The sequence below is a fragment of the Gossypium hirsutum genome, chromosome D08 (assembly GCF_007990345.1).
Source record: "Gossypium hirsutum isolate 1008001.06 chromosome D08, Gossypium_hirsutum_v2.1, whole genome shotgun sequence".
NCBI lineage: Eukaryota > Viridiplantae > Streptophyta > Magnoliopsida > Malvales > Malvaceae > Gossypium > Gossypium hirsutum.
This window is the reverse complement of record NC_053444.1, coordinates 5,163,843-5,188,379: the sequence shown is the minus strand read 5'-3', so window position 1 is coordinate 5,188,379 and position 24,537 is coordinate 5,163,843. Positions and strand designations below refer to the sequence as shown.

The 24,537-nt window shown below is 32.0% G+C and overlaps 4 protein-coding genes across 6 annotated transcripts; 3 read left to right on the top strand and 1 right to left on the bottom strand.

Annotated features, from left to right (window-relative positions):
- The first annotated feature begins 461 nt into the window (after positions 1-461).
- LOC107917309 (60S ribosomal protein L18-2) lies at positions 462-2,601 on the top strand. Its single transcript, XM_016846675.2, has 5 exons — positions 462-609; positions 698-787; positions 888-1,016; positions 1,096-1,278; positions 2,264-2,601. The coding sequence occupies exons 1-5, from the start codon at positions 607-609 to the stop codon at positions 2,420-2,422; spliced, it is 564 nt and encodes a 187-aa protein (XP_016702164.1). The 5' UTR covers positions 462-606; the 3' UTR covers positions 2,423-2,601.
- Positions 2,602-3,681: 1,080 nt separating this feature from the next.
- Positions 3,682-4,233, top strand: LOC107908654 (putative invertase inhibitor). Its single transcript, XM_016835894.1, has one exon. It carries the CDS (start codon positions 3,682-3,684, stop codon positions 4,231-4,233), a length of 552 nt encoding a protein of 183 aa, XP_016691383.1.
- Positions 4,234-10,402: 6,169 nt separating this feature from the next.
- Positions 10,403-17,840, top strand: LOC107917293 (putative GTP diphosphokinase RSH1, chloroplastic). Of its 3 annotated transcripts, none has more exons than XR_005917392.1 (25): positions 10,403-10,679; positions 10,989-11,179; positions 11,709-11,879; positions 11,993-12,058; positions 12,151-12,243; positions 12,330-12,461; positions 12,584-12,685; positions 12,753-12,830; positions 12,906-12,977; positions 13,079-13,186; positions 13,372-13,469; positions 13,940-14,000; positions 14,103-14,162; positions 14,247-14,303; positions 14,393-14,494; positions 14,749-14,907; positions 15,029-15,160; positions 15,265-15,351; positions 15,442-15,513; positions 15,931-16,017; positions 16,118-16,574; positions 17,106-17,167; positions 17,246-17,314; positions 17,413-17,570; positions 17,693-17,840. XR_005917392.1 is itself a non-coding variant. In XM_016846666.2 (24 exons), exons 1-24 carry the CDS (start codon positions 10,655-10,657, stop codon positions 17,515-17,517), a joined length of 2,646 nt encoding a protein of 881 aa, XP_016702155.2. In that variant the 5' UTR covers positions 10,403-10,654; the 3' UTR covers positions 17,518-17,840. The 3 variants fall into 3 exon arrangements, 1 of the variants encoding a protein (XP_016702155.2); XR_005917393.1 differs by lacking the exon at positions 17,693-17,840 and adding an exon at positions 16,760-17,017 and having other exon boundaries at positions 17,413-17,530; XM_016846666.2 differs by having other exon boundaries at positions 17,413-17,840.
- A 1,913-nt stretch (positions 17,841-19,753) lies between these two features.
- Positions 19,754-21,608, bottom strand: LOC121220073 (receptor-like protein 1). Its single transcript, XM_041099224.1, has 2 exons — positions 21,073-21,608; positions 19,754-19,805 (listed from the first exon to the last, which is right to left on the bottom strand). Exons 1-2 carry the CDS (start codon positions 21,606-21,608, stop codon positions 19,754-19,756), a joined length of 588 nt encoding a protein of 195 aa, XP_040955158.1.
- Between the last annotated feature and the right edge of the window lie 2,929 nt (positions 21,609-24,537).

Sequence of the window (24,537 nt, the reverse complement as noted above, 5' to 3'; positions counted from 1 at the left end):
TATTATGTGAAATAATATGAGGGGGTTTTTATACTTCTTTTTTTTTTATCGTTGGACCCCCCAAAAGTCAAAAAATAAAATAGCTGTTGGAGAAAAAAACACGGAGCAAAATGCACCCTTAGGGGAGCGATTTTGCCACGTCAACAAAGTGCGTCCACGTCAGCGCGTTTTGTGCTGACATGGAAAATCGCTCCTCCAGGGGCGCGTTTTGCTGAAATTTCACCTTAAAACGCTCCTACGTGGACGCGTTTTACCAAAATCGGCCCTTTCCAATAAATAATACAAAAATTAGCCCATTTCCGTAAATATACTTGGAAATGGACTTTTATAGGTAAATTAATCATATTTGGACTTGCAAGCAATTGAATCATTAGAGGCAATTTTTCCATGCGGGCCGGACCCTTCAATGGAGTATAATCAGATATAGCGGATCATCAGATCTAACGGCCCAAAAATATAGGCTGCATTGAAATCAATGGACTTCAGCTTTGAACGGAATTTCACCATTTTCCCTAACAAAACCCTACCTTTCTCCCCCTTAAGGCCATTTGTTCTTTCAGCAGCGCCGCCCACCCCCTTCCCCCGAAGCAGCAGTGATCACCGGCAATGGTATCTCCAGCTTCTCCAAATCCCTAACATCAATTAATCTCTTTTCTGTCTCTTTAAGCTTTCAACAAAATTTTCGTTGCAATTTCAGGGTATCGATTTGGTCGCCGGCGGCAAGAGCAAGAAGACAAAGCGAACTGCTCCGAAGTCTGATGATATCTACCTCAAGCTCCTCGTCAAGGTTCCCGCGCTTTCTCCAGTCGTTTCATCTTATTTTCTTCTGTTTAACGGAGAAATTTTTTGATTTTCTTTTCGAACGTATGTGTTGGATCTACGGCCAGCTTTACAGGTTTCTAGTAAGGAGGACTGGGAGCAAATTCAATGCCGTGATTTTGAAGCGGCTTTTCATGAGCAAAGTCAACAAACCGCCATTGTCTCTCTCCAGATTGATTCAATACATGAAGGGCAAGGTAATTTTCTCTTTTAAAAATATGATTGTTTTTTTTCATATGACGAGAGATTGATGTTGTTATTGGTTTGATCAATCAGGAGGATAAGATCGCTGTGGTAGTTGGGACCGTCACCGATGACATTCGAGTGTATGAAGTTCCGGCACTGAAGGTTACTGCATTAAGGTTCACTGAGACGGCGAGGGCAAGGATCGAGAAGGCCGGTGGGGAATGTTTAACGTTTGACCAACTTGCTCTTCGAGCACCTCTTGGGCAGAACACGGTATTTGCTTCATCTTCCAAATCTTCTTTTTTTTACTTCAGTTAGCTTCCACCATTGTTGTTTGGATAGGAATGTTTTGGCTTGTGTTTTTTGCTAGCTTTTGGCAGGTAATAGATATGATAAAACCTGCTAGTTTGATCTGTATGAAGTTCCAATGTTCTAATGACTTAGAACCCAAAAATGTTTCGAGATTTGGCATCCTAGTTCGAGAGAGAAGATAAACATTTTAAAGCTCTTCATGCAGCTATATGATTATATCAATTCATGTTCTAGTTTAAGGGTAGCAGAATCATTAGTTTGAGCATACCTGTTGCCAGTATTGTGTGTCCGTATCCGTGCTTATTGAGCTTTAATCAAAATTCTTGAGCTGATAAGCATTTCCTACTGCAACTGTTATTTGTTTCTTTCATCTGTCATTTATTGTGATCTCCGTATAGATATATGTATTAACTCATTTTTGATAATTTAGTTGTAAAGGCAGTCCTTTTGCTTTTACACTGATTATAAATTGTTTCGTGTACGTGTTATCCTTATTATGTGTCTGTGTTCATGCTTCCTATGTTGGGCTCAACTTAAATCGTTTTCTTTTACTCATGATTTTTTGAATGTTCGACTTTATAATTAACCGTAATGATTAGAAGGCTTGAAAAACATTTTCAGAAGCTCCCTTATGAAATGTTTGGATTTTTAAAGATTACCCCTGTTTCTCTTTTTCTTGGCAACCTAATACTATGCTGCTCTGGCATTTCATTTTCTTGAAGCATTTATGTTTGATACATTTTCAGACACGGGTAGGGAGGTACAATCCTTCAAATACATGGAAAAATGTAGAAAAAAGTTAAGCATGTATAGGATATAACACTCGAGTCTGAGTACCCTAGCTTTAATTAGGGGGTTTACGAAAAGGAAATGCATTTGCTAACTTATCAATATTGTGGAATGATAAAAATGGACTGAGATTTTAAGGTTGAAATATACCATGCAGGTTCTCCTCCGAGGTCCAAAGAATGCTCGTGAAGCTGTGAAGCACTTCGGACCAGCTCCTGGTGTGCCACACAGCCACACCAAGCCCTACGTGCGGTCAAATGGAAGGAAATTCGAGAGAGCTAGAGGAAGAAGGAACAGCAAAGGCTTCAGGGTTTGAGTTCACCGCTATCAACCTATCATCACCGAAATGGGTATTTTCCCTTTTTTTTTTAGTGTGATTGAACATGTTTTTCTATTTTGGATATCCACCCATTGTTTCCATTTTCAGAATTAAATATGAGAGATTATGTTGCCCCATGTTAGGATCAGCTAATATAATGGTAACTTTACTTGGAATCTTAGATGTTTTGCAAGTATTTTGCAGATTGTTTTCATCTGGGTACAATCAATTTGATCTCAAGCAAGTTGATTTATTGAGCAAATCGATTTTTGCTTAACTTGCGGATTTAGTTTTTTTCTTCTTTTTCAATTTGATATTTTTAGTCTTTATGCTTGTCGTGTTTTAAAATTACAATCATTACTTAAATGGTAATTGTCAAATCTATTAACTAAAATGATGTTACATTTTCGTGATTATCATGCGGAAATAGCAATCTAACATAATATTAAACATCTGATAATAATATGTTTTTTAGTGTGATTAAATATATCAATAATACAACCGGCAAATAAAAATAAATATTACAAAAATCCATTAAGATAAATTCTGATTTTTTTAAAAAAAAATAATAAAGTGCTTTTCTTGCAAGTTGTGCAATAATATATTTAGTTAATGAATTTTATGTAGTTGATATTATTAAAAGGGACAAAATTTCAAAATAGACGGTAATATAAATATAAATGGTATTAAAAAATAAATAAAGAGATTTTAATAATAAAAAGGGATCAAAATACTTTTAACACCTTGATGAGTCTCTAGGCCTTGTATTTGGGATGGTAGCTGGATTTGGGGTATGCAATTTTTGTAAAAATAAAATTTTTAAAAATAATAATTAAAATATTCAAAATCAAAGATTATATAAATTCGAATTATTTAAATCTACAATATACAAATAAGATATATTCAAATTTGTACTATCTATTAGGATCCGATAAATCAGAATACAATAAATTTAGGGGTCAAACCCTTCAACAACGGATCCAATTCATAATGATCGAGTGGCTACGCGTATCTCTTTGAATCTTACCGTCAAAACATTGTTTCTTGAATTTGTTTTATTACCACATCATTTTTAGATATCATTGAAGCTTCGTGCACTTAACGTAGTGACTTCGAATTGTTGTTTAAAAGAAAAAAATCACACTATCATTTTTTTTTCATTATTTAAAAACACAACGAACTCAAATTTTACAAAATTCCGAATAAAAAAACCCGAGAAGGAAAAAGAGGGCAAAAACTATAAGGAGACAACAACAATGAGGCTTGTCATAAATAATGTTGTATTGTTTGTAGGTATTCTCTGTCTTTACCTCTCCTTTTCACCGCCGATAAATGCTGCCGATGGGAACAACCCGTTAGTTGCGCAGGCTTGCGAGAAGGTGAAGGCGAAAGATCTTTGCATCTCGAGCCTCATGGCAGAACATGCCAGCAAAAGTGCTGACTTAGCCATGCTTGCCTTGATATCGATCAAGGTGGCGTCGAATAATGGCACGAACACATCTTTCTACATCAAGAAGACACTCGACACAAAGAAACTGGAGCCGGCAGTGGAGCAGAACTTCCAGGATTGCGAAGATAATTACATATCGGCGACACAGCAGCTCGATGGCGCGGTATCATCACTGGTGTCGAAGAACTACAAGGATACAAAAATGTTTTTGGAATCGGCCATTGATGACGCGATCACTTGCGACAACGGGTTGAGGAAAATGCCAGGGAATCAATTGGAGTTGCCTCATAGAAATATCATGTTTCGACAACTATGTATCAATGCGTTAGACGTCGTTCTATTTTTGACCACTTCTTAAATGTATATCAATCTAGCTACTTAAATGCAATAATTGTACGAACCGATTAAATTAAAATTTAAAGTGATATCTATTCCGTCAAAATAAGATTTTATTTATGAATCTATTCAGCATCTTCGGAAATTTTCTTTTTATGTTTAATATATTTCTTTTACTGAATTCAACAAAAGTTTGAGGCGAAGTTACTCATCAAAGTTTAAAGGCTCACTCGATATTTGAGAGGGTTTAAGCAAAAATATTAAGTCCAAAAATTAAGTTTATAAAAAAATTAAGCTCGCCTAAAATATAAGTCGGGCTTAGGCTCAAGTTCAAAATTTTAAGGTTCGAGTCTGACTCGGCTCATTTTCTAAGTTTTTAATGTATTATATTATGTTATTTTTAAATATTATATAATTTATAACACGTAAAAATTAAATATAAAGTAATATATAATAGTTAATTTTAACATTAAAAAATGTTTATTTGCCTATATATAATATTTTAATAAATGTCTTTCAAAAAGAAAATTAAGAAATAAAATTATATAAATGATTAAATATTGGATTAAATATAAATATAATTTTTCTTTAGAAAATTTAAAAATTAATATGAATGGGCCTAAAATGAATTTGATTAAAATATTTATAAATATAGACGAACTTAAGAAAAATTTTAGATTTATATTTTATATGAGTTAAACTTGAATGAATATAAAAAATTTAATATCATACTTAAACTAGACTTGATTCAACCATCTAACATCGCCCAAATTCAAATTTATTTTTAAACTCACAACAATATTATCCCTTTTTTTAACTCTGATAAATAAAACATTTTTCATCTGTTATTTACCATGGGAAAAAAAATAATTCGGCCGACATCAAAGAAAAAATTTAACATAAATTAATTTAATTGGTTTGTATTATGAAATAAATAACAAAGAGAACAAAGTACAAAACAACAACTCTGAATTTTATTGATTAATAGGAATATTTATAATGCTTCTTTAAAGTCTATATTTATAGATATAAAAAGTATAAATGAAATAAAAATCAACTTTTAATGAATATTAGAGTCCTAAAGTACATCAAACTTATCTTTATCTTAATGAGGATTCACTTATTAACAAAATATTCATAACATTCTCCATTGGATGTTTGGTAGATAATGTACTTCGTTAAAACCTTATTAAGATAAAAACCCTGTGGGGGAAAAAATGCTAGTGAAGGAAAAAAAGTATATTATCTATAATATGTATAACATGTTGCCTCATTAAAAACCTTACTAGAAAAATCTAGTGGGACAAAACTTCCGTTAAGGGAAAAAGAGTAAAACATGTATTTACTTCCTCTCATGACAACATCACGTAATATCTCGCATTCTACGTATTCAATCTTGAATACTAGCTTGATCACCTGAATGGATTTGCTAAACGTTTATATCTTCATTCTTCTGAAAGTCACGAGTGAGGAAGATTTTTTTGGAGAAATATATTTTGATTTCTTCAGGAGTTCCAACAATAATCATAACATATTTTTATCATAATCCTTTTATAAAAGTACATATAAGTATTTTGGATCATATAATCTTCCTTTAACTACTATTCAATAAGTCAAATTTACTACATATGTTCAAATTATTTCAATTCATATAAATGTTTACGCAAACATATTGAACAATTTTTCAAGATTTTTATCTGCTTCTAGTATTCTAAATCCTTCAAGGATTTTAATATAAATTTCCACTATATAATGATTCATATAAAAGTCTATAACAACGAACATTAGATGCATGCCAAATTTTCATTAACCGCCAAACCAATAAGATATCTAAATGTCATTTCATCCACTACAAAAGAATATTATATCTTTTCATAATCAATACTAGGATTAGTGAAAAACTTTATTTTTCTTATCATGTTTTCATAAAACTACACATTTGTACCCTCACTAACTTTATACATTTAGATGTTTGGACGACTAGTTCAAAAACTTCCCAAATTTAATTCTACTTTCATTGTGTCCAATCTATTCCAAGTTTATATTTCTCAACAAATTTATTCAATATCCTCATTTTTTCCCATTATTATCTGTAGCACCCTACACCTGAACTGATCGTCGGTCCAAGATATGAGATGTCACATTCATTGCTGAAACAACTACAATTTTCATTTCAATATTCAAAAGACAAATCATGCAAACGTTTAAGTTCTAAAACTTCTATTAACATTAATTATTCATATTCGGGTTATAAGTAGGCTTACTAAAGCTTTTATGAAACTTCAGTAATAAATGATGGACTAATATGTAAAAAAAACCAATATAGAGGTATTGTCGCGACATTGAGAACAGTACTTTTTGACGCGACTTCAATAGGGTTGAGTTGTGGTCATGAAGATAGTAACTTGATATCGCGATTTCAACAGGGGAATGTTGCGACATTGATGGCAAAGGTTTTAATGTCACAACTTTAGCAAGGGAATATTGCGACTTTGATGACATGGACATGATGTCACGACATCATTCTCAACATTTCAAACACATCCCGGGCACATACTTATTCATTATAGATTCAAGCATCACAACCATTTACTTAGCATGCAAGCAACCTTCTAATTTCAATTCATAGCATCACATAACTTGGATAAGCAAACATATCATTATACCTTCAAATTAATACACATATTCATCATCAACGTATATGGTCATATTTAAGTACAACATCTCCAACCATAAGTATCAAAATGACAACTTGAACCTAAGGACCAACTTTAATATTAGTTACATGCCACTTGCTATTAATATAACAAAATTGTACAAACTTGTTGAGTTGAAAGTTGAGTCTAGATGCTACTAATCACTTTGAGACTTTGAGGTCTACGATACTTGCACATAGAAATAAACAAAATCGTATGTTGAGCAATAAGGCTCAGTGGTCCTAACATGATTTAAAGCATTAATCACATACAAGCAAAAATACCAAGTACATACATATGAAATCCAAATACTAATTATATCACAAATTCGTTTATTGTCTCATAAACTAAACATCATAGTTCAAACTATTTAACATATCATATTCAACATTCAATCTTTACTATCATATCTCGAATGTAACACTCCTCACTTGGTCTGATCGCCAGACTCAGGCTATGGAATGTTACTACAGTTATCGGAAAAAACCACATACAATTCATAGCAATTAATTCATTCCATTATTGATTCATGACATAATTTCATGGATATTATGTAATACAATCAAAATCGGGACTCAATCGAGCTTACAAAAGCTCTTAAGTTGTCCCGAGCCTGAAGAATGATCAAACTGCAAACTTTTAAAAGTATGAGCATAGGTATCAATACCCAGACTAGGTATCGATACGGTTTTTAGCTTCGATGTTCATAAAGTCAATTCAAAATCATAAGATATCAATACTTGGATCAATGAATCGATACCTTACCCGAGTATCAATACTAAATTGTAGGGGTGAACAAAAATACAAATACAAAAATTAAATTCCAAAATTAAAAAAAGAAAAGAAAAGAAAGAAAGATATATTTTAACTTAAATATTTAAATTTGATACATTGCAAAGATTGTGATAAAAAAGTCATCGATTATGAATTTTAATTGAATATTTCAATAAATTATGACGAACCACGTTTTAATTCAACAAAGTACAGTATTGTAATTTGCATTATAGTGATGCATTATCCACATGGCCTTCACTTTTTGACCCTCATAATTTCATAATTGACCCTGCTCTATCTAAAGTCAATCTTTTTATATTTATAGTCAACTATACATAAAATCTATAATTAAATTGTACTTTTTAAAAAAATCTAATTCAATTAAGATGGTAAATTTATAGTTTAACCCTTCTAAAATTGTAAATTTAAGTTCATACAATGATAAATTTAGATTTTGACAATTCAATTTTGATTCATAATTTTTTTTTTTTTGGTTTCTCTCATGATCGACACTTATCTCAAATTCGATCATTGGATATATTCAATTATGTATGTATATTTTAAAATATGGGTGATTATTTGATAATTATACTTAAAATATTATTAAAAAAAGTTTTGTTATATAAAATTGGCGTAATTGCAAAATTAACCTCAAACTATAGCGATTGTTTCATTTTGCCTCCAATTGTGGAGCCATTGCAGCTTGCATGGAATGGGTTGTTAACAAGGAAACTTGTAATTCAAATTGTCCATCTCGAATTAATGTTTAATAACAATTTTATTTAAATTGAATTATAAAATTGATAAATATTAATATGCAAATAAATTTTTTTATTTTTTATAATAAATACTGATTTGAATTTTTTTTTTTGGATCAAAGAAGGATGCCAATAAACAAATTGAAAATCTTGGGAGAAGATCTTATTTATAGAAAAGTCTAGATAATACATTTTCTTTTCCTAAAATTATAATTAAAAATAAAACATGTAATCATTTTTTAAATTTGAATTATAAAATAAATAAATACAATATCAAAGTATATCGTAGTTGCATTACGACTTTTAGATATTATTCATTTTTATATAGATTTAATAATTTATATATTCATATTGTTTTTACATGAATTTACGTGTTATAATATCATATTCGTATTATTTTTTTATGTCATGTAACATTTTATATAACATTTTAATTATTTTTCGTATTATTTTCGTACCATATAATAAATTAATAAAAATGTTGTTTTCTGAGGTCTGCAATTATGTCATCAAATATTAGTGTAAACAAAAGGAAAATAGTGCAAAGAAGGGCATTAACGTCAATTCCAATGTATGGAAACGTGTTTTTACGATGAAGCTGTCCGATTGAGTAAAATTCCACTCACCTAACAACATACTGTGGAAAAGAAGGAAAAAAAAAAACCACAATTAATAAAAATTAGATTATAATAGACTCAAGATGAAAATAAATAATTAATAAATTTGTGAGAAATATTAAATATATTTTTAGTTAAAATGATAAAATTGAGAAAGTAAAGTTAATATTATTTTGGCTTCGAATTTTATTTTATTTATGTATCTCTTAAATTTTGTATAAAAAAAACATAATATCAAATGTTGGGTGCAATTAGACCTGTCCATGGGTCAGACTATCTGACTAGACTCGAAGGTCCGTTCGAAAAGTAGGAGGGCTTCTATAAAAATATAAGTTCGAAAAATAGATTTGGGTAAAAAATAAGGTCTATTTAGAAAACAGGCAATACCTTGGCTAAGATTTTTTGACTTAAGCCCGACCCAAATATGAAAACAAAAATAAATGCGGTTCTTTTTACTGTTTTTTGCTATTTTCTTGTTGTTATTTTTTTCTTCACTATTTTGCTACCATTTCATAATTATGTTGCTACTATTTTGTTGCTATTATTTGAATATTGTATAACTCTTGTTTTATTGTGAATTTTGTTACTATTTTTCACATTTGCTTATTAAGTTACATTTATCTTAATGTTATTTAAGTATACATATTTTTTATTTTATTTTTAATTTGTTGAAAAACATTTATTTTAATGTTTTTATTTTGATGTATTATATATTTTTTAAAAAATTATATTAAAAATTAATACTGGTGGGTTGGACTTGAGGCTTAGCAAACCGGCCAAAAATTTTTGTTGGGCCATGAACACCTCTAGGTGCAATGGTAAGGCACATTGTATTCTAAAGGAGAGACACATGTTCAAATCTTAAAGATAATATTGTTGGGAGGGGCAGTCAAAAACTCTGAACATGAACAGTAAAACGGACACGAGTGATAAAAAACCTAAAAACACAGTTAATAATCGGAAAAAAAATTAAAATACTTAATTCAAGAAATTTCCACTTAAAAATTTAATAAGACAAGTTTAAAATAATAAATAGTAGAAAGATTTTAAACTATATATATTTTTGAAAAAAACTATATTCTTTTAACTGTAATCATAAATATTATATTTAAATAATTATAACGATCCAACAAATACTTAAAAATATATATACAAATTTAAATAAGCACAAATAGTATAATTAAACCAAAATAAATCTGAATTGAAGTGGAATTTACTGATAGGACACTTGAAAAGGGCTTAATTAGTTATAATAAAAATATAAAAGTTGAATTAAGTAAAATTATAAAAGTTACGGTCTATTTTAATAATTTAACCAAAAAGGAAAAGAAGGAAATATCTGAAAGAGAAGGGTATATTTGTGTGGCTTCAATATCTCTCTCTAGATTATCTCTTGTATTCACCTCCTCGCTTCAAATCCATCGCTTATTGCTCCAATTTTCCATCTCCAATTCCAAATTTCGAATGATAAATTCCTCGAAATTCCTTTCTCTTTCCCTTTATCTTTGATTCTTTTTTCTTTTTTGTGATGGATTGTTGATTGAGTTACTGTTTTAATGCTTAGTTCGATTCAATGAGATTACTCTGCTGTTGTAGACATGGCCTTTGCTCCTTCTTTATCCGGTACCTTTTCACTTCCTTAATTTTTTCATTTGTTTTTATGTTTTTGATTTTCTAATTTTCTCCGATGAACTTTGTTTCTATAAGAAATGTTGGAAAATTTAAAGAAATTTTAGTTCTCGGCTGTTTAAATATGTTTGAATTTCGACTGTTCGTTTTTCGTTAAATTTCGAATTTGTTCAAATTTGAAGCTACCGAAGAAACTGTGTGATGAAATTAAGTCTACATCTTTTTTAACTCCGATTTTATTTGTGTGTTCACTGATTTCTTTCTTTCCTTTTTTTTTTTTGCCTTTGTTTCGTTTGATTGCAGTTTCTGTGGAATGTGTGAATATATGTAAGTTTACGAAAGGGGAAGGAAGTGGAAGGTATGACTGTAGCATGCTTTCGTGTGCTTGGAAAGCTCCAAGAGTCTTAACTGGATTCCTTGCAAGCACGGCTAATCCTTCTCATTCTTCCCCTTTTGGTTACGCTCGCCATGGGAGAAGAAATCGGATCAAACCAGTGAGTTTATTTCTGTTTTTCCCTCTTAGTGTTTATTGGATTCCTAGAATTTCTCAGTTTTTCAAGATATATCTTACATTGGCTGTGATATTTGATTGAGTTTATTGTATTTAGTGCATTTTTTAGCTGACTTGATTTAATTATAATTGATGTTTTGGTTTGATAGTATTGCTTTTGATTTTTGTTATCTGCTTTCTAATCAGATTGCGAACTGGTATATAGGAAGGGTAGTTAACGTTAGGTTGACAAACACGAAATGATTTGCTGAGTTTAGATACTGCAAGTTGCTGTATTTCTTGAGTGCGTGGAATTGTTCAAAAGTTCCTTGCTGGTATATGAATTTTGAAACTGGACTGTTTTAGGTTAAGGTGTAGAATATATGTACAAAGAAATAGACATGCAATTTTTTCCAACTCCTTTAGGTGAAATATTATCTTTTAATCGAATTGCAATGCCTTATGTATGACTTTTATACAAAGGCATTGGTTGTTCCTAATTTTGGGATGGTCGAATCTTGTGTTTTTGCCAGGCTCTTGATGTAGGACGATGGTGTTCAACGGATGTTTCTGAGTTTATACTGCTTGGGAAACTCTACAGATCAAGCGTGCTTCATGTTGGTTGTAAAAGGTGGCAGTTGTGTAGTTCATCATCTTTCTCTTCAGATACCTCTAATGATATTTCTCCTGAAAGTTTGTGGGAGGTAAAATTGCTGTTACCAAACCTCCTGTCTATAACAATATTGATTATTCTGCAAGCAAGGCTGTTACTATAATATCTTCAAACTTATACTGATTATTTTTATAATCACATTAGGGTCTGAAGCCTGCTATATCATACCTTTCATCTAATGAGCTGGAGTTGGTCCATAATGCTCTTAAGGTAAGGCCTTCAGTTTGCAAAATGTTTTACCATGTTCTTTCTGGGATTATCTCTTTGACGTATATCTATAAGTTGTTTTTTGTTTGATACAGCTAGCTTTTGAGGCACATGATGGTCAAAAGAGACGGAGTGGAGAACCTTTCATCATTCATCCAGTTGAAGTTGCACGTATTCTTGGAGAACTTGTGAGTTAATTTGAAGTTTGTTCTCATTGAAAAATTGATTCTGCATGGGGATCTGAAGTCTTAACTTACCTCAACTATTGTTCTAGGAATTGGATTGGGAGTCTATTGCAGCTGGATTGCTTCATGACACTGTGGAAGATACAAATATTGTTACATTTCAGAGAATAGAGGAGGAGTTTGGTCCTACTGTACGTCGCATTGTAGAAGGAGAGACCAAGGTTCTTTGTTTATACTTTTATGAATATAAGTCATTATCCTTTAGCTCAATGCCATGTCAGACAAAACACTAGATAGTTTTAGCTCATTTTGGTATCTTTTTTTATCTTTTTTTCCTAATCAGGTGTCCAAATTGGGAAAGTTGAAGTATAAGAATGAAAATGATTCAGTACAAGATGTGAAAGCTGATGATCTGCAGCAGATGTTTCTAGCCATGACAGAGGAGGTGAATTTTTTTTATTTGATGATGTTTTTATGGAATGTAATGTGCTAAACAAATGGTTTCCTTTTAGGTTCGTGTCATCATTGTCAAATTAGCTGACAGATTACATAATATGCGCACTCTTTCACATATGCCTCCACATAAACAGGTTGGTGGTAAAGATGAACCTTAGCTAGAAATAGACCATTTAGTTATTCGTTTTGACTCTATTGTATTATTTCAGTCCAGCATTGCAATGGAGACATTGCAGGTCTTTGCACCTTTGGCAAAATTGTTGGGGATGTATAAAATTAAGGTACATCCTTATGCTCCTTTTTAAAAAAATTACAATTTCTATTTTATTCTCTTGAATTCAAGATTATATTTGGTTTTAACACATCTGATTGTATTTTGTAGTCTGAACTTGAAAATTTATCCTTCATGTACACAAATCCTGAAGATTATGCCAAAGTGAAGAGAAGAATTGCAGACCTCTACAAAGAACATGAAAAAGAGCTCATGGAGGTAAACATTGTCCTCTTTTCACAAAAATTATTTAGAAAGAGCTCTAAAAGCATTATCGATTGATAATTGAAATAGTAATTAAATGTTGAAAGTCCATTTTATGAGGTGTCAAGTTTTAAGGTTCTTCAACTGATACCAAATCTATTTGGTTATGATTATCTTTCTTTTTCTTTTTTGGGTACTAGGCAAACAAAATTTTGATGAAAAAGATTGAGAATGATCAATTCCTGGAACTTCTGACTCTTAAAACTGAAATTTGTGCAGTGTGCAAGGAACCTTACAGGTGAAGCACTTTTTCCTGTGTTTTTGGTTGTTATTTATTTAGTTTTCGTCCTAATGATACACATGTCTAGAAGTTTTGGGAATTATTTTAAGCTGCATTTTATGCTTATCATCAAGAGCGAATGGGTTTATTAGGTTTGTCATTATGCAATGTTTCTTGCTGTACTTTCATTAATATTTGCCTTAGCTGATTAAGTGGGGACCATGCACTAATGCAGTAGAAAAGACCTACGACACGGTTTTAAGAAATTTTTGTGGGTGACAATGGGTGAAGTGCGCATTAGACGTGAAAACAACTAGGTTGAGTGTGATTTAAGATATCGGTTTCGATTTCTATATTGAATGTGGTGTTCCTTTGAATACTTGTAGCTAATTTTCCACTCCCCTGTGGCCTGCTTTTTTATGATGGCTTTGAAGGCAGATGTTTGAATGATAATTTCCTTACATGCAATTTTTCTTCTTGGATCACAGTATGTACAAATCTGTGCTCAAATCTAAGGGTTCAATCAGTGAGGTTAACCAAATAGCCCAGGTCTGTTTTGATATTTCCTTGAACCATCTTGACATCTAACACGAAACTTTCTTATGGTTTATTTTTGCTTATTGACACATTGTTCCTCTTGGTTATAAACAGCTTCGTGTAATCATAAAACCAAAGCCATCGGTTGGAGTTGGGCCTTTGTGCAGTTCACAGGTGACATTTTTTGCCAATAAAAAAGTACGTAGTTGTCTAAGAATGCATATGTAGTTCGGTAACAAATGCATTTACTTCATGCAGATTTGCTACCATGTTCTTGGTTTGGTCCATGGTATTTGGACTCCTGTTCCTAGAGCTGTATGTATCCTTCTTTCTCCTCTATTTTGGTGTACTTTTGATGTTAGGTTATTGATAATTTGTGAAATATTGGTCTGTCTTTTGAACAGATGAAAGACTACATAGCAACACCAAAACCTAATGGCTATCAAAGTCTTCATACAAACGTAATTCCATTTTTGTATGAAAGCATGTTTCGCCTGGAAGTTCAGGTTCTTACATTCTCAATATTCCTTTCAGCTATTTCTAGAACAACTTTTTGCTAAGTTAAATTATTTGGAATAAAGTTCTTAATGTGAGGATATCCTTAAGTTCTTTCAAAACAATTTTGAATCCTGGATGAATCATTTATGTTAGTAATTTATCAAAAAATGAAAGTCCAAATAATGCTTATTGTAATTTAGTCTGTTTCTTTTTTGAAATTTGCAACATATTTTATTAAATTACTTTTGTTGGTTTCTGGCAGATTAGAACGGAAGAGATGGATTTGATAGCTGAGAGAGGCATTGCTGCTCATTATAGTGGGAGAGTCTTTGTTACTGGTCTAGTTGGGCATGCTGTGCCAAATGGTAGAAATTCAAGAGGGAAACTAGTTTGCCTTAACAATGCAAACATAGCACTCAGGGTATACCTAGTTTCCTTGACAAGTTGTCATTAGGAATAGTCTTTAAAGGACTTCCTTCAGACCTTTTAAAGCCCCTGACAGGAATGCTAATTTTATGGATGAAGCTTTCTCTTTTCTCCAGGTTGGTTGGCTCAATGCAATTAGAGAATGGCAAGAGGAGTTCGTTGGCAACATGAGCTCTAGAGAATTTGTAGATACCATAACCAGAGATCTCTTATGCAGTCGTATCTTTGTCTTTACCCCAAGGGGAGAGGTATGATAATTCGTAAACCATAATTTGTGCTTTTATTTCTGCTAAAATATTACCATAATTTTGTGGGAACTAGTGCTCTTATAAAAATTTCTTGTGATGGGAAGATTAAAAATTTGCCTAGAGGGGCTACTGTTATTGATTATGCCTACATGATACACACCGACATTGGAAACAAAATGGTGGCGGCGAAGGTACTTTTGTATTGCATGTTGCTAATTTCTAATTCTAGTGTCAGCCTACAGCAAATTGCACCAATTCAATGCTTGACTTTCTCATTGCAGGTCAATGGTAATCTTGTTTCTCCCACGCATGTGCTTGCCAATGCAGAAGTTGTGGAGATTATCACCTATAATGTTAGTATATATTGAACGTGGTTCAATGTCCATTTTGCAGAGCTTATAATAGAACATGCTTCCATGATAATATTTAGATTGTGGGACAACTCGTATTTCATATGCTCGATGATATAAATTTGTGTTTCTTTTTCTTTCAAAAATTTGAAACTAGCAGTTAGTGCACCGAATTCAGAGTACGGTTATAGGTCATTGGACCTAATATTGAAGAGATATTTACTATTTTGTCAGTTATGACAGAGAAGAAGACTTGGTTGCAGATTGAACCACTTCCATTGCTGTCAAATATTCTTATCTGCCTTCTCGGTTGCCCGCTATCCTAAATTGACCACGTTAACATATTGATGTTATAGTTCATTTGTGCACAAGCAATTACCCTGGTTCTTTTGTAATGTACATCTTTGCCTCTTGTTCCAGGCACTCTCAAGCAAATCAGCTTTTCAAAGGCATAAACAGTGGTTGCAACATGCTAAAACACGTAGTGCCAGGCACAAAATCATGAAAGTAGGTTGAATTGCATGGAGTATGAAACTGTGAATTATATATATTTTTTATTTTCTCTTTAACCGTTGAGGCACTGACTGTCTAAATTTCTAATAATTAGTTCTTGAGGGAGCAAGCTGCACTTTCTGCTGTGGAAATAACAACAGATAGAGTAAATGACTTCATTGCTTATTCTGAAGAGGATAGTGAAATGGAAGACCTCTCGCATAGTTCCAGACAGAACAGACCTCTATGGGAGAAGATCCTGAAGAACATTGTGGATTTTTCAACCCCAGGAAGAAGTTCTGAAGATGCCTTGACGGCAAAAAATGGAAGTATTTGGGTCCCTAAGGTCAATGGGAAACATAACAAACAAGTACAGGATGTGGGTTCAAAGGCCAATGGCTACTTGTTTTCACTGGGCAATGGTGCTGCAAAAATGATACCTGCAAACAATCCACCTCACAAGGAGGTCTTGCCTGGTTTGGAAAGTTGGCAAGCCAGTAAAATCGCCTCGTGGCACAATCTTGAAGGACATTCTATCCAGTGGTTTTCTGTCGTTTGTATAGACCGACAAGGTAAATCTTTTGGCTATTGTGTTCAGGTTATTTTACACTTATTTGGTGGCATATTGATGCTAGTGACTTAGAAATTTGAATGACTAAAGTAGACACATTTTGCTATGAAATAGCTACGGATCCAATGAGACTGTTGACTTACAGCCCTTTAGTTAACTTGTTTCCTTTTTCTTTGGACTTCAAAGGAAACGTGGATCATCCTACCAAGCTGTTCCCATAGACATTTGTCTTAGTCCATACTGCTCCGACTCTTCATTTTCCTATACCCATGTCAAGCACATATTTGGATATGGGTATATGGGGATATGATCCTCCAAGGATGCTCCACATACATTGAAAATTTACAAAGACTTGAACATACCTGCACTCACAGTCTCACACTTGAATTCGAATAACATATAGTCTTGGAACCTTGTTTATCGAGATCCAACCAGGCATTTAAGGTCAATATGCTTTCATTTTTCAGCCATTATAGGTTGCATCAGACTTTCTTATTCATTTTATTTTTGCTAATTGCACATATGATTTTAGGAATGATGGCTGAGGTCACAACAGCATTGGCAGCTGTAGGCATCACAATATGCGCCTGTGTGGTGAGTTGGTTTAAATACAACGCCGATTATGTTAATAGTTTGATAGTTCTGTAACATCTTTACTTTCTTCCGTTTCAGGCTGAGATTGATAGAGGAAGGGGAATGGCAGTCATGTTATTTCATGTCGAAGCCAACCTTGAAATTTTGGTACTGTGTTCAGACCCACTTTGCTAATCCAATAACGCTTTAGAATGACATGAAATGAACTACATACTGACACAAGGAATGGCTCGGTTTTGTTTCAGGTTAATGCGTGTTCGAGGCTCGATCTAATCCTGGGCGTTCTGGGATGGTCTGTCGGTTGTAGTTGGCCGAGCACAATAGAAAACAACCAACTTCAGAATTGCTAATCCGATAATCGAACCAATAAATCCGACTAGTCGATCCAGCGGTCGCAAGCTCGGTATGAAAGTTTTGTCCCCCCATAGAGAGAGCTAAGGCCTAGTGTATTTACAGTAAATTTTGGTATACTAGCCCATAATCTTGAATCTGTCTAATAAACGCTCATAAACCAATTAAAAGCAGGAGGCAAGAAGCTGAGTCTGGATCAGATTCAAAGCAGTGTATATATAAAGCAAAGGTTTATACTCTTGTAAAGATACTTAGGTTAAACACTTCCACAAGTTCCTTTTTTTTTTACAAAAAATAAATATAAATAGCCATTTTTTTTTCTCATAGAAATAAATTATTTGTTGCAAATCATTTTCGTATATAATTTTGATATTTCTTTTTTAATATATGTTTTAAACAATTAATAGAGAGGCCATGATTCATCAATAAAATGAGGTAAAAGGGTATTTAATACCCAAAGTATGCATGGTGGTGAGTAAGAATTAATTGACAGTTTTTAACAATAATTTTATTTTATTTCTCTTATTGATGTTCTACTTTTATCATAATGAACTTGAGCTTTCCATTTTTCAACACCATTTGAGACTAATTTCAGTTATAATAATCTCCTAATTTAACCCTCATGTAAATTCAACTTTAAAAATCATCCTTATAGATAGTAAATGTTTGTAGTCACTTTTCATATGGAAAGCAAAATTTTATAAAGGTGATGTGTGAATAGAGTAAGAAAGTAAATTTTTGTACTAGAAAATTTAATTGTTAGAAAATGATAATAACGGTGGAAAACAACCCCTATTTATAGTAATATAAACTCTCCATAACCTTGTATTTTTGAGATGTGGGATTGTACTACTTCAATAAATCTTCACATTGTCAAACAATATTTGATAGTATCTTCAAATTTCAACCTTCAAGTTTTAACAATGATTAGGTCCAAACATAGTTGGAACTTAACCACAATCACAATCTTAGTCATCGTATCAATAGGATTCTTAGTGGTAGAAATTTTTTGGGTCTTTATTCTACTTTTTCTAAAATCTCTCGTACAAAATGATATTAGATGTCAATATGCTTCGTTCTTGCATGATAAACTTGATTCTTTGCTAACTGAATAGCACTCTGACTATCACAATATACTTTGACGTACTTTTGCTTAATTTCCAATTAACCAAGCAACCCTTGAAACCAAATTGTCTCTTTTACAGCCTATGTGATTGCCATATACTCCGCTTCTGTAGTAGATAAGACAACTGTTGACTGTAAAGTAGACTTCCAACTAACTGGCTCCTTTGCAAGAGTAAACACATAACCAGTAGTCGATCATCGTTTGTCTAGATCGCTAGCATAGCTTGAATCACAATATCCATTCACCCTGATTATTGTCCTACTAAAAAATCAATCAAATATCCATTCACCCTGATTATCGTCCTACTAAAAAATCAATAAAATATCCATTGTATTAAGGATATATCGCAAAATCCATTTCATAGCTTGCCGATGATCCTTTCCTGAATCATGCATTTATCTGCTCACAACTCTAATTGTTTGTGAAATGTTAAATCTTGTACGTACCATAGCATACATTAAGTTAGCAACAACATTTGCATATGATATCTTTAATATGTATTCTCGTTCTACATTATTTTTTGGCAACATAGTAACATTAAATTTGAAATGAAAAGCAAAGAAAGTACTAACAGATTTTGATTTTTCATTCATACCAAAGCATTTTAACAAAATTTCTAGATATTATTTCTAAGTCAAATAAAGCCTCTTCAAGCTTCTATCTCATGTATTGTCTTGAACTTCGCCGGACTTGGCTTGAGCTTTCTATTTTTCTACACCATTTGAGACTAATTATAATAATAATCTCCTAATTTAACCCCAAATTTTGGGGTGTTACAATAATATTTTTAAATGGAACCAAATTGTAAAACTATATATTCACACACATACATCTTATACCTTGAGTAGAAAATGTGTTGTTGAAGTAATTGCCACTCAAATATAAGGTCTTAACAGATAAGAATGTCTACAGAAGCTGTATTAGAGAAGTAGTTCCACCGGTGAACACATAGGCTAACATAGTAACCTTTAGCTTTCCCAAACTTCCATTTTTTGAGAGTCAAATTAGTGGTTGGCATCATTCACTAGATATCTAATGGCAAACAATTAGTAAGACTTCCCTAGTTGATACATATACCTTTATTCTTTATTGGCACAAATTCTTTCACCTCATTCTGGCTCATGTTTAGCTCCTCTAAGTTGCTCAAAGTATTTAATAATTCTGTGAAGATCGACAAATAAAATTTAAAATTAAATCACACAGAATAAATGCAATAACTCAACAATTAATTTGTTTCGTTTAAAGGAAGATTAAATATATTAAGTAATTTCACCTTTAATATTTATTGATCTTTTAAATTGGTTTTTCCTTATTCTCAATGACTTTAGATTGAAAAACCCACTAAGCTGTGCCAATAAGTTGTTGTGAAGGAGTTGGAATCCAAATTAAGCTCTTCTAAAACATATCAACACATACTATGGGGAGATTGGAGGCTTTCAATTTTATTGTTACTCAAATTTATTAATTTCAAATTAGATAAATATCGCGTGAACTAAATTTTTAAATATTTATTAATTTGAGTTTAAATAAAATAATGCAACTACATATTTATTTATGATAACTTTATTAATTTAAAAAATATTTATATCATTTAAAAATTTAAAGACTATTTTTGTCATTCATATTTAGTAGTTAATATGAAGTTTGGCCTTATTTATATATATAAGTTTGAGCTTATGATTTAGTGGCAGAAGATTTTTCTTTGACAAGGAATTGTATGAAATTGTGATTTCACATCATCTTTATCCCTTTTCAATACGAGATAAATCGGATTTTTCCTCCTGATTTCCAATTTTTTTCTCTTGAAAAAATTCAAATCCAACTAAAGTGCTAAAAATCAGGAGGAAAAATTTAATTTATTATTCTCCTATTTAAAAGGGATAGGGATGTGAAATCACAGTTTCATATAATCTTTTCTCTCTTTCCTTACACTAAGGTTTGAAACAATATGAAATTTTTACCACAACATCAATAGCTTGTTTGACTACAAAAATATAGATAGATATAAATTATATATATATATGCTACAAAATGTTTATCAGAATGCTGAAAATTGTAAAGCATTATTAAATGTTTTAATCGGTAATGCATAACATTTTATATAGTTTTCTCATAATACACTATCAATTATTACATAACAAAGATATTACATTCTACCTTTAAAAACTTTAAAGCAAATAACCCAAACAAACTTTGAAAAGCAATTACATACAAATGTAAACCACCAAAGCACAAGGCTACCCGCTTCTTTTGAAGATGGGAAATCGTAGAAGATTGTCCTCGATAAAATATTGGTAGGTCTTGATGCAGTGTTCAACAAAAAAAAAAACCATGCTTGTCGCCAATAAGGATATTTATATACAGGACGAGAACAATAACCAGTAATACAATTACATAAGAAACAAAAAAGGTCACCCAAAAAACATACTTGTCCATCAAACCACTTTTTTCTTCGTTGTTTGAGGTATTTGGTGCTGCTGTCGGGGGTGAATCAAGGTCGCTGCAATTTTTATGCAGGGGAGGCCCGCAGAGAAAAGGATTCTCCACATAACTGCTTTCATCGAAGGTTCCAAATTGAGCTTTCGGAGACGAAATACTCCCTGACAAGTTGTACCACTCTGTCAATTGAGTAGGGATTCTTCCGATTAGGTTGTTGTGAGAAAGGTCCAGACTCTCAATTTGCTTAAGCTTTGAGAACATTGACGGTATTTGTCCAGTCAAATTATTGTGTGACACGTTTAGTGATCGAATTTCACTCAAATTTCCAATCTTTGTGGGGATTTCACCTGTTAATCTATTACATGATAAATCAATTCCAGACTTGTACTCAAGAATGTTTCCCTTGTATGTGTAAGATGCTCTCTTTGTTGTATAGTCCACCTTTTCTTCCATTTGATTCTCAATAAAGAGATATACATAGAATGACTCGGCTCCTCTTAAAGTGGACCACTCAAATTCAGTCATTCCATAGTAATTAACTCCTTCCACGATTCCTTCAAATACCTTATAGGTCTTTGTTGAAGATTTTTCATAATTTGGCTTAAGAGTTAAATGACTCAAACAAGAAGGTATTGAACCAGAAAGCTTGTTTTGAGAAAGATCAATGATGCTTAACGAATACAATTTACATATCTCAATGAGAATTTTTTCGATAAAATAATTGGCTTTTAGAAGGAAGACACTTAAAGCCGAAAGAGTTCCAATCCTGTATGGAATTTCCCCAGTCAACTAGTTTTCACTAAGATCTAAAGCCACCAAGGAAGAGCTATTAAAGAAAGCATTTGTTAAGGTTCCATTTAATCTATTTTTGCTCAAATGGAGATGTTTAATAGATTGTGCATCGAAGCAAGATGGTATTGGGCCAGAAAAATTGTTTTTTGAAAGGTCCAAAATATTAAGAGAATCCAAATACCACAATTCCATCGTAATGAGACCCTTGAGCTGATTGTTGGATACTGCCAATGCATTTAAATTTGACACATTCCATATCCATCTTGGGAGTTCTCCAGACAAATTGTTGTTACTTAAATCCACATATTTAAGAGAGTACAAAGGGATAGTTAAGATATCAATGCTAGGTACATTTCCATCAAAGTTATTGTCATCTAAATATAAAAATTCTAATAAAGATGAGCAAAAGATAGTGTAATTGCCCAATATCGCCCGACCCAATATGGATAATAAAAACAAAAGTAAACATATTAAATGTCCAAAATGTCCATATTACAATGACCCAATACCAGCCCAATGGCCCAAATCTCTACCCAAACCCGAATAAGTTAAACCTAAACAGACCCTAAACCCAACTTTCTAAGCCCAAATTAGCCTAGCCCAAACCCGATTACAACAGAAGGGGAAACCCTAGCATCAGCCCCAACCAGCGCCGCAACCACCAGGCCTTCTCCTCGCACGTGTTGCGCCTGCGCGCGTGTAGCCGCTCCACGCCAGCCTCTGCACTCAAGCGAGCCTCCGTACGCGCGTGCCCGCGCCTCCGTACGACTATAGTACCTGCAACAAATACGACAAACAAGCCACAAGAGAGAAAAAAAACAAGCAAAAATAGCGAAAAGGAGAACAGAAAAGAAAAAAATTGTATTATTTTTTCTTTTTACTTTCGGGTTATAAAAACCCAAAGATGTACTCGAAGAAAAAAAACCCCAGAGAGAGATATTGAATAAAAACAAAAAAATCAAAGCAGAAAGTTTTTCTTCGAAAAGGTGATCTTCTCTGTTTTTTCTTTCTTTTTTATTTTCTTTGATTCTTTGCTTTCTTCTTTGGCACCAAACTGAAATAAAAGAGGAAAGCGAAGAAGAAACTTACCTTGGCGCGCCATTGGAGCCATCCTCTACTCTGTCCGAATCGGAACGAGAGAGAGGAGAGTTCTGGCTTTCAAGGCAGCGGAGAAGAGAGGGACACCGTTTAGGGTTTATTTTCTTTCTTTTTTATTTACGCTTGAATGAACCTTGTTTAGGGTTTATTTTTAGATTTATATTGCTTAAAACAGCGCCGTTTAGAGGCTTGCGACCCGACCTGAGGGAAGGATCCGCGCGTTTTTGCTCAACGGTCTATTTGCGCAATAGGCCCCTCTGTATTTGGTGTCGTTTCGATTCAGTTTTCTTCTGTTTTTTTAAATTTATACTGTGCATTTAACTTCGATTGCATTTAAGCCCTCTGTTAAGCGACGTCGTTTCTATTGTTTGGACTTGAATGCCCGAACCTTTGCGTTTAATTTCCGTTTTGGTCCCTTAGATTTAACTAGATTAATAATTTAGTTCGTTTTTAATTCTAGTTGTAATTTAATCTTTATTTATTTATGGTTAAACATATTTCATTATTATTTTGATATAGTTATTTCCAACATTATTTTAATCTTTAAGTTTGACATTTTTTTAACTTATTATTAATACAATTTTTAAAATACAATATATTATTATTTAAATTGTTATTAATGTAATTTAAATTTATCATACATTAGTCTTTTATCCCTTATACCTTTTTAAAATTTTTGATATATTATTATTTAATTCATCATTTACTAATTATACATATATTTTATGAAGATTGGATAAAATCTTTATATATATTTTAATGTTTTATCTCCATTCTAAAATTTACCTTTTGAATATTTTTATATCAAATATTTATGTGATAATATATTTTTTTATATATAAGGCTATTATTCTTGTACCCATAAATTATTAATTTTTTTAAAATAATAAGTTAATGTTTGGATATTAGATATTATTATTAATTTCAAGTGTTTTTAACATGTTTAACATATGTACTTTAAATGGATTTTATTTATATGTAATTTACTTCTTCTAAAATTCACTTTTGTATATAACTACCTCATTTTTTTGATATATATATATGCATTATATATATATATATATATTGTATATACTATCTATGTTAAATTGATAAAGGTATATTACTTGTTTCAAATTCATTTTTAAATACAATTATTCAATGTTGTTTTATTTTTGTTTCAAGTCCATTTTAAGTTTGTGTGTAAATATTTTAGCTTAAAAATGTGGTTATTAATAAATGTTGTTATATTTAACACATTTGATATTTGACAATTAGGATTAATATTTGCCTAATATGGTAAAAAATTGTTGTAGCCATTTTTGCTTGAATTCATCCTTTGTTTATTATTCCTCAATAGGTATTTAGATTGCTAATTGTGTCTTTCACCTTATGTATTGATATTCAATCATTCTATTTCACAATAAAAAAAATATAGTATTTATAATTCTTGAGAGAATTGTGCCCTAACTTATTGGGTTCCAATTTTTCTCGATGAGTTTAGATAGCTATATGTTTTTTAATTAAAACCATACAGTTTTAAAACTAAGCATTTAGGTTCAAAATGTCGGATCCTAACTTACCG